Source organism: Medicago truncatula, chromosome 4 (assembly GCF_003473485.1).
Source record: "Medicago truncatula cultivar Jemalong A17 chromosome 4, MtrunA17r5.0-ANR, whole genome shotgun sequence".
In the NCBI taxonomy this organism is placed as follows: Eukaryota; Viridiplantae; Streptophyta; class Magnoliopsida; order Fabales; family Fabaceae; genus Medicago; species Medicago truncatula.
Genome location: NC_053045.1, coordinates 30,570,264 through 30,580,233, shown reverse-complemented (window position 1 = coordinate 30,580,233; position 9,970 = coordinate 30,570,264). Strand labels below are relative to the sequence as shown.

General features: G+C 33.6%; 2 protein-coding genes across 2 annotated transcripts; one reads left to right on the top strand and one right to left on the bottom strand.

The window, feature by feature from the left end:
• Positions 1 to 665: 665 nt before the first annotated feature.
• Positions 666 to 4,747, bottom strand: LOC11410049 (exonuclease V, chloroplastic). The gene is made up of 7 exons (XM_003606429.4): positions 4,137 to 4,747; positions 2,904 to 3,008; positions 2,479 to 2,600; positions 2,013 to 2,162; positions 1,762 to 1,915; positions 1,388 to 1,464; positions 666 to 1,290 (listed from the first exon to the last, which is right to left on the bottom strand). The coding sequence occupies exons 1-7, from the start codon at positions 4,503 to 4,505 to the stop codon at positions 1,044 to 1,046; spliced, it is 1,224 nt and encodes a 407-aa protein (XP_003606477.1). The 5' UTR covers positions 4,506 to 4,747; the 3' UTR covers positions 666 to 1,043.
• Positions 4,748 to 6,828: 2,081 nt separating this feature from the next.
• LOC11412100 (vicilin-like seed storage protein At2g28490) lies at positions 6,829 to 9,161 on the top strand. Its single transcript, XM_003606428.4, has 5 exons — positions 6,829 to 7,143; positions 7,545 to 7,723; positions 7,825 to 7,905; positions 7,987 to 8,388; positions 8,482 to 9,161. The coding sequence occupies exons 1-5, from the start codon at positions 6,858 to 6,860 to the stop codon at positions 8,953 to 8,955; spliced, it is 1,422 nt and encodes a 473-aa protein (XP_003606476.2). The 5' UTR covers positions 6,829 to 6,857; the 3' UTR covers positions 8,956 to 9,161.
• Positions 9,162 to 9,970: the final 809 nt, after the last annotated feature.

The window sequence follows — 9,970 nt, the reverse complement described above, 5'->3', positions numbered from 1 at the left end:
TGTTGGGGTGCAAGTTTGACATGTCATTCCCCACATTTAAAACGTGCTGTGGTGTGGATTTGAACATGTCATTTCCTCCACAGTTAAAATGTGTGATTTTCGCCATTAGGCTATTTAAATTGTAATATTCTCTTATTCGTTTATTTATGATTTTACTTAATCGGTGTAAAAGAAAGCTTACAAGACTCTATTCTAATCAACTGGTTTTAACTAATGCGAAGGATCTCCTTGAAAATAATCAAAATTGTTAAAAATTGATTATAATTGAGATGGGAAGAGAGGAGTATGTTGTTACTTTTCCATAAAAATATTGTAACATGAGTATGGTATTGATGGTTGCTGCTGATAGCTCTCCCTGGTCCCTGAGATGTGAAAATCAGCACATAACATTATACGTGCCCGTTTCTTATGGATTTTTTTGGAAAAATAATCTATTTTTTTTAACAGTGTTTGTTTTAGACTTTTAGAAATGTAACCTCACTTTATTATTATATTTCGATTTTACATTCGTACAACAAATTCTTGTTCCACTTATTTTTGCACGTGCTTTGTTCTTATGTACAAGTCTGTGTAGGCATGATCTCTAATTATCACCTGCTACTTTTTCATGCGAGATTTTATTTGAATTTTGATTCTCCATCTAAGTACCACTCATCACAACCATCTTTGCCTGTACCTTTGATAGTATTTAATACAAATTTTACACTGATGACCCAAAAACGAACTTTATACATGATGATAATAGAATATCTAATAACAATTGGCATGCGGCTACAACAACAATGCATTGGATAAATGAATAAAACAATGCTTACAGTAAACCTAATAGGCCTATAAGTTATAACAAGCAAGATCTTGCGGTCTTGCATGGATCTGGAAGAAACGGCGGGAAAAGAGATGTGAAATTTCACCGCTTGTCATCAGAAGACTCTTTATTCTTTATTGGAATAAATAGACAATCTGGTTGAAAGGTCATGCTTTTTCTTGTTTTAGCCGTTATTGAGACAGTTAACGGTGGCTAAAGTGAATCAGCATTCCGATATCTAGACTTCTTTGGCTTTTGAATCATTGCTTGTATTGGCATCTATTCCCTTACTTTCAGTGTATGCAGGACAGACGGGTGCATATTGACAGAATCGACATTTCCAGCGCTCCTCCTCGTGAACATAAGCGGCTTCTCGCTCTCCAAGCCAAAACTCAATACAAGAACGGATTTGATTCTTTAGCCACACAGCATCATATGCAAATTTATCTTCACAAAGCAATGAATGATCTTTCTGATACTCATATCTGTCAACAAAGCAAACAAAACCATGTTTTCAGTGAAAGCTCGATAAGAGAAAATTAATTAAAAATTACAATTTTGCACGGAAAATTCTGAGCTTACCTCAGCAAAAGCTGATCATTAGCAGGGGACAACATCATGTATGTATTTCTGTAATATCTCACCACATCATCAAGGGTCTGGATTTGCAAATAAAGAAAAATAAAAACGTTTAGAAGGTATGCTTCAGTAATTAATCAACAAAATATTGTCAGAAGAATATTTTCATATCTTAAAGTTCTACACTGATTGTAGATAAAATTAAATCCTCCATGAATGCATTTAAGAGAAACACCATAGTAAACGAAATACATTAAAATCATGCAGAAAATTGTGTAATGCAACATCTTGTGTAATGCAAAATCACATAATTCCAGAAACAGAAAAGAATTTGATGACAACAACAAAGAGGAAGAAACACAGTCTCCTCTACTTACCGTAGCAGAAAATCCAGAGTCAGCACTTAGCACTCTCAGATCTTCACAGAGAATACTTTGAGGGTTTAAGCCAAAATAAGTAAAAAAGTCTTTAGAAGGAAAGTTATCAGCAACTAAATTGTCCCACATATACTTGTAGCACATCAATTGAAGCCTGCCAAAAGGAAGAGCACCAGAAGAATTCAATTGAACGCATTAACATGCAATTCCACATCAGCAGAATGAAATAGATGGCAAAAGAATAAGTATACCTTCCGTTTCTTCGTTGTGGTTCAGCGGGGAGCGTGTCTCGAGCACGAGTCTTTGTGTCAATTAGTATAGGATTATGATCATTTTCGGTTAATGGCATCCGAACCTCATCAATTATTCCCACCATCCATATATCTTCTGCAAAGCCTATTCTGATATCAGAAGAATAGTTCATCATGATATAAAACTACCCCAAATCCCACCATCATAGACATGTAAATTTCAACTTGAGTCTATGATTTTTCTGAAATCTAGTATGTTACTAGTAAAATCAAAAGCTTAATCACTACATGATATTAGACTTTTACCATAAATCAATAACTAAAAAATTTCAATTAAGAACTTATTTTTTGTCGCTTATGCTACATTTGAACTACACTTTCACAACCTGATTTCTAGCGTTATGTTATCAAAACCTATATAACTCATGCCAAGCTGAGGATTGGCTAATGAGATGTCATAACTTACATCGGCAGTTCCCGAGTTAATCCTTCAAATAACAATTGATTCACACCAGCTATAAAATTAAGAAACTTCAGGGCCATGCGATCTTCTTGTGATTGGACCTTCACTTCCATTCGTGTTATAACCTGCATATCAGCACTATCATCACTCATTTGAACAACAACTTAAATGATAGAAAACTTGATAAAATAGGATGCAGAAACCTTCAAATGATCATAAAAGCATACAATCTGTTATCAAGAGAACAAGAAAACAAATAAAGATAATCTGCAACTATCTAACCAACAACGAGAAACTTCTATCAGCAAGCTATATTGTGCTATCACTTAAGAGATTTTAATTCATTGGACGATTTATTGCAGCTCTGAATGTGGCCATGTTCGACACTTAAAAGAAGGAAAATCAAGTAATCAGGAATTAAGTAGTACCTCTGCTTCAAGTTTTGCATGTCGAGCAATGCCAGCTTTCATAAATTGATTGACCTTTCTGCCTCCAAGAAGGAGTGTAAATTCCATTTGTTTTGGGCACCATTCCTATCATAAAATTTGACAAATAGAGTTAAGTTGGTTGTGATCTTATTCCCACAAAATGGAAACATAACATGTTTGGTTGAGGGGAAAAGTTTTAGTGCGTTTGGAAAATATCATAATCACACAGAAGCTACATATTGCAGCTTCTAAAAATCATGGTAAGAAAGGTCTTAAGTTTAAATTCACGGAGGCGGCCGGCCACCGGTCAACCAAAGACATGGAAGCAAAATGTATTTTGAAGTTTAAACCCTTATCTAACATTTAATGTAAGGATATTTTAGTTGACTCCTCTAAGGTTTTATAACACATCTTTGCTTCCTCTGAAGAATCATAGGATCATAGTGCCATAGATACTCGCAGGAGAGAAAAGGAGCATAGGAATACTCATGAGGTAAAAACTCATAAGATATCATATTTGGCTGATAAAAGATAGTAATTTGTGTACATGAAAGTCTTATTTACAGACTCCAACTAAACTAACTAATTAACTAACTCATAACTAGTTCTAACTAACTCTAACTGTCTTAAGTCTTAACAATTCCCTTCAAATCCGTCTATTTTTAAAGGGCTGCTAAAATTGATTCTGTAGTGAATAGTGATTTTACTCCCTTCTCTTCTCTCAATTCCCACCCAATCATACCGAAAAAATAGCACTAATGGAGCTTTGTCTCTCTAAATGAATCCATTCAAATCAACAACTAAACCGAGGTTAGTAAAATGCAACACAGATATCAGAACTCAAAAGCCTTGAGCAATTTTTTTTTTATTGAATGTTCATAATTGATGAGATGTTATGGAATAAAATGAACAATGTGTTGTTTCCATTCCATCTCAATCGCAAGGGGTCGGCTTGGGACCTTGGAGTGTGAGCTTTCCTCTGATTACAATTGGACCCCGTTAATAGACTGTGAAATTGATCCCCATATTAGTCATCTTTGGCCGGATATCGAGTTTAAAAAAGAAAATGAAAATTGGATCCCAAAAAATTGTTATTTCACCAAAAAATTTAATCTTTCCAGCAAATAAAAAAAGTGATTTTATTTCATTCTACTTAATTTCATACAAATAACTCATCCATTTCTCAGCCTAACAAATAAATAAAGAAGATTAAAAAAAGAGAATGATATGTACCGTGGATGTAAGATCAGTGACGGACAAAGCACGTTTTTTTCTAAAACGACGGAGAAATGAATCAGAAATATTGGGTTTCTTCTGTGAAGAAGAATTAACAACAGTATCTTCAATGTCACCAGCACATGATGATGAAGATGAAGATGAAGATAGTCTTCGTTTAGATACAAGAGTAATTGAGTTAATGGAAATTGCATTGTTGTGAAGAAGACGAGTAGGAGAAGAAGAAGAAGAACAACGAGAGAGAATAGAAGAAGAAGAAGATGAAGAGACAGAAGCATAAGCTGCTTCTATGAACGCCATTTCTTCTTCGCTAACAATTTCAATTGGAATATTATTAACGTTGTTGGATGAGGATGTTTCGGCCATGTTTGTGTTCTTTCCTTTGACCAAAACAAAAAATACAATCTTGTTGAAGTAAAAAATGACCGTTGAAAATGGCGTGTATTTTTGGGTTTCAAATTGATTGTTATTCACTTCACCGCACGGAAGGGACACTCAATGCTTCAACCTTTTTCTTTGTTCAAGTAAAAAGAAGAAAGAACCAAGCTTCTCCTGTAAACAATCAAACATGGCCACGAGTTATTGATTTTTTAGAGGGTTAAATATGCTTTTCATCTCTATAAATATACAACTTTTCTAATTTTTCAGGACTTTATCTCTGTCTACATAGAAAAATGATCCATTTTTATTTATTTCAGTCTCTCAATTAATGTTATTTAAAAAATTGAGCAAAAACATTGCCACATCATAAAAAATATCACGCGGCAGTAACCATATGGCAAGATTCACTACCGCGTGAGCTTCTCATTTGAGTTTGGGTTGCTTCAAGATGAAAATAAGAAAAATCTTAAATTAAAGGTGTTAAATCTGTAAATTATTTTTACATGAATATTTTTCATACTTTATGTATATTTCAGAGGCAATTTAAAAAATTAACCCAAAAAAAGAAAAATTAAGAGTTGTTAAAATTTGTTTATACTCCACAAAAGTTATCTTTGTTTTTGGAGAAATCAAAGTTTATTTTTTTGTTGTTTATATGTAAGATTGAATAAAATACTTTCATCAAACATCTTAAGTTTTTACTTCTAATCTTAATAATTTTAAGAAGACTAGAGATCTATGGTGTTCAAGTGAAGTAAATGTTATAACATACACCATTTTATTTTCACTCACGTAGAAAATGAACAAATTTATCATTGAATTAAATAAAATATGACGAAACTTATTAATCTAATGATATATCATATAAGTGCAATACTGTTTACTATTTACATGTGTAACATATTAATTAGTCATGAAGAAGGGCTACTTTTATATATATATAAAGTCGTCTTCCATCCTTTGGAGCACTCCAAGAATGAGACTTGAAAAATCCATTAAATCAAATCTTCTTAAAATATTTTTTGTTCAAAGATTAATGATGTGTCATATTTTTAATGACATGAAAATCATTTTGATGATGTGGTACATCCATGTGGGAAATTGTAATATTTTATAATGTTAAATTATAAATAAAATATCAATTATTTAATAAAAAAAAAACTTTTTCGGTATTAATTAACATTGATACCAAGTTAGTCCTAAGAGTTTTAATGTTGTTACATGTCCAAAAATGCATTTGAATACATAATTTTAATTAAATTAGAAGAGATCTATGTTATCTCAACTAAATTAGAAGAGATCCATTTGAATCCAAAAATGCATTTTAATGTTGTATGAATTTTATTGGTGTTTGCTATTTCATCTAAAAAAAATGGTTGAAATTCAACTGCTTTATCATTCCATCGTTCAACTTTTCCACGACAGCCACCAAACCATCTTTACATCACAATATTTTTTTTCTTCCTCTTTTGCAATGAGTAGTGATACATAAATCAACTTAGGTGGCATATACCACTTATACACCCATATACAATTGTGATATGTGTCCATGTGGTCCCCTAACACACAAGAAACTCACTTTTATACACTCTCACATGGGAGTGGTACATAATATGTATGGAGAAAAGGGTGTTCATGAAACATTATCCTTTGCAATAGATTGATTTCACAATTCACATGCAACCACTTTCGAAACACCGCATATAATCATTTAATTATTATATTTTTTTTTTCTTCATATTTATCCATCTACACTTGCTATTTTCATAACACCAATGAGACATAAACATCTATAAATTTCATACGTTAATTTTACACTTCATTTTATCTTCTTATCATGTCATTTTACTTATGATATTCATTATTTGGACAACAATTTACATGATAATTTACAAGACAATTGTAAATTTACAAAGAAAATAAGTATTAACCCACATGCAAACTAAAACAGTGAAAATAAAATAAAATAAAATAAAAATATAATATAAATATGAGAGAGAAAATGTTCAGAAAATGATCTTAAAAATTTCATTTTTCTTTCATCAATCGTATCATTTGAATTTACTCCTTTTTCAATATATAAATATACACCAAACATTATTCATTTCATAAATCCTTCCAACTAAATATCATTGTTTTTGAACGGATAAGACAATGTGTGTGTAAGTGTGTCATTGAAACATGTTTTCTCATTTCTCACTAACAAACTTGTCTACAAACTACATCGCCAGCAAAACCTCCCATGTTCTACATGCACGACACGTGCCACACTATACTCTCTTCACATTCCCTTCATAAACCACCTTCATCATCACACCGCTCAAATCATCAAACACCATGGCAAAAACCATAACCACCCTTTTGTTCTTCCTCCTTCTTGGAGGAGTGACCATAACAATGTGTGAAGATGAAGAAAGAGAAGAAGGGTCATCATCAAACTTATTCTTGATGCAAAACTCAAAGAGTGTTGTCAAAACTCATGCAGGAGAATTGAGGTTGTTTAAAAACAATGATGATAGGTTTTTGGATAGGCACATGCACATTGGTTTGCTTAATATGGAACCAAGATCCTTGTTCATTCCTCAGTATCTTGACTCCAATTTGATCATATTTGTCCGTAGAGGTATTAGATTACTATCTTTCATAACTAAGCTTTTCCTCTCTTTGTTTATATTAGTTAATCATGCCTATGAAACACTGACACAACAAGCCGACACAACTAATTTGAGAAAATTACATTAAAGTGTTGGTGTTGTGTCGGTGCCTGGACACACTTAATCCGAGGAGTCTCTGTTCTTCATAGAACTAGAGAATACAAGGAACTAGGCCTAAAGTATGAAGAGTTAATATGCATTTTTGTGTGACTCAATTTAGGCCCTTAAATTGAATAGTGTGACTCAATTTAGTATTTTTTTACTTCTCAAAATTTAACATCACAATTTTAAAGCTTCTATTGCCTTGAAGCAACAAGTGAACATCAAGTCATTAGAGAAATTTAGAGTGAAATTTTCAACTTGGATGCAGGGGTAGCAAAGTTGGGATTCATATATGGAGATGAACTAGAGGAAAGGAGAATAAAGACAGGGGATTTGTATGTAATTCCAGCAGGTACTGTATTTTATTTAGTGAATATAGGTGAAGGTCAGAGACTTCATGTCATATGCAGTTTTGACCCCTCTACAAGTTTAGGTGATACTTTTCAGGTACATATATGCTTCTATAATTTCACATGTTTCACTCACATATTATCCACTTTATGTTATCTTGTTACCATGTTTTTCTAACATTCTTCAATTTTATGTAGCCTTTCTATATTGGTGGAGGAGATAATCAACAATCTGTGCTTGCTGGATTCGGACCGACAATTCTTGAAACTGCATTTAATGTAAGCTATTGCCTAATGTAGCAATATTACAATATATCAAGTGGGTCTAAATTGTGTATTATTGTTAATTACCACTTATAGGAATCAAGAACAAAGATAGAGAGAATCTTCACCAAGAAACAAGATGGTCCAATTGTGTTCATTGATGATGATTCTCATTCTCCTAGTCTATGGACCAAATTCCTTGAACTGAAGAAGAATGACAAAGTGCAACACCTTAAGACATTGGTACAAAGACAAGAAGAAGAGGAAGAGGAGAAGCAAACAAGTTGGTCATGGAGGAAGCTCATGAAAAATGTATTAGGAAAAGAGAAGAAGAAGATAGAGAATAAAGACAGAGCTGATTCCCCTGACTCTTACAATCTCTATGATAGAAAACCTGATTTCCGAAATGCATATGGTTGGAGCAGTGCATTGGATGGTGGCGATTATTCTCCGCTCAAAATACCTGATATCGGTGTTTTTCACGTCAATCTCACCGCGGTATGCAAACAAACAAGACCTTACATATTTTAACCATGATATTGCTGCTGGGTTCTTATTCATCTTTTCTATTTCATGCATTGTGTATGTTAGGGATCAATGATGGCACCACATGTGAATCCAAGTGCAACAGAGTATACCATAGTATTAAGAGGTTATGGAAGAATTCAGATACTATTTCCAAACGGAAGCAATGCAATGGAAGCAGAAATCAAAGTAGGAGACATATTCTACATACCAAGATACTTTCCTTTCTGTCAAATAGCTGCAAGAAATGGACCCTTAGAGTTCTTTGGATTCACAACCTCATCAAAAAAGAGCTATCCACAGTTTCTAGCAGGTGCTGCATCACTTCTTAAGACCATTTTGGGACCTGAACTTGCAGCTGCATTTGGTGTGAGTGAGGGCACTATGAAGGACGTCGTCGATGCTCAACGTGAAGCTGTAATACTTCCTTCAACATGGGCTGCTCCTGGTGGTGGTGGTGGAGGGAAAAAGGATGAAGATGTTCAAACAAAGGGTGTTAAAGGGTTTGTTAATGATGTGATTATGGATGTTTTTGAATAGGTTGTTTAATTGTGGTGGAACAGTTACTAGAGTTGTTGGTAGTGTTTGTACCATGTTTATTTTTTGTCTTTTCTTTGGTTCTTATGTCTTGTGTTATTTAGTTGTGAACAAAATGTAATTTTCTTGTTCATGGAATTCTGTTGAGAATCCCACAATGTGACCTAATTCACCTTGCAAGTCAGTTTTCACTGTAAGCCATTTTTGTAGGTTCAGGTATGTCTTGATTGACTTGCTAAATTTGTTTACTGCCATTAATACTGATGTCGTTGTTTTGGGAGGTGTCTTAAACATTTTAATTGTTAGTAAAATTGGGATCCAAATTTACGAAAAACCAATGTTTCCAAAAATGTCTAACTTCAATTTAATTACTCCATCCATTAAGTGGTACTGTTAGAATCGTTTGTGTCACACTTGATGCCTGCCAAACTCAACAAGGACATAAGATTTTTTCAAGAAGGGACCAACACAACTGTGTTTATTGAACTTCTAACCTCTGCGGATGTTAAAAGGGGTCCTTATGCTGTCTCTTTTCCATATCTCGTCGGTAGTCCAGTCCCCTTCAACATGGCGGGGTGGCTAGCTTGTCCAGTAAAAGATCCAATTAAGTTATGGGTCGAATCAAACTTTCTCTAATATCATAAAAAGATTCAATTGAGGAAGTGTCTAACTCAATCACTTCATTTGAATTATATTGACTAAATATAAAGAATGTGGTTTTTATGTTGTAGTAATTTTAGAGTTTCATCTGGATGAACCAAACACGTTCATCTGAGTTAATCGACAGATTACAATTCTCAATATTATTCATCCTTCTTGCCTCTCCATGGTTGAGACAACCTTTTGTATCATCGCAAATCGGGTCAGTTTCCCTTCATGTTTATAGGTGTAGTGTGTTTCGAATATGAGTTCATTATTATTCTTATCCCATTTAGGGGTTGCTTGCCACACTTCTGCCCGCTCATATGATTCAACCTTCGCCTTTTCTGGTTTGACTTTTGATTGTTTTGAGAAACTG

What these genes read in the sequence shown, in the direction of transcription:
- LOC11412100 (XM_003606428.4), top strand. Translation starts at nt 6,858, where the DNA reads ATGGCAAAAACCATAACCACCCTTTTGTTCTTCCTCCTTCTTGGAGGA. An exon ending in TTCTTGAAACTGCATTTAAT is followed by an intron (nt 7,906 to 7,986) that starts GTAAGCTATTGC and finishes TACCACTTATAG; the next exon opens with GAATCAAGAACAAAGATAGA. An exon ending in TTCACGTCAATCTCACCGCG is followed by an intron (nt 8,389 to 8,481) that starts GTATGCAAACAA and finishes TGTGTATGTTAG; the next exon opens with GGATCAATGATGGCACCACA.
- LOC11410049 (XM_003606429.4), bottom strand. Translation starts at nt 4,505, where the DNA reads ATGGCCGAAACATCCTCATCCAACAACGTTAATAATATTCCAATTGAA. An exon ending in CCACAACGAAGAAACGGAAG is followed by an intron (nt 1,916 to 2,012) that starts GTATACTTATTC and finishes TCCTTTTGGCAG; the next exon opens with GCTTCAATTGATGTGCTACA. An exon ending in AATGATCAGCTTTTGCTGAG is followed by an intron (nt 1,291 to 1,387) that starts GTAAGCTCAGAA and finishes CTTTGTTGACAG; the next exon opens with ATATGAGTATCAGAAAGATC.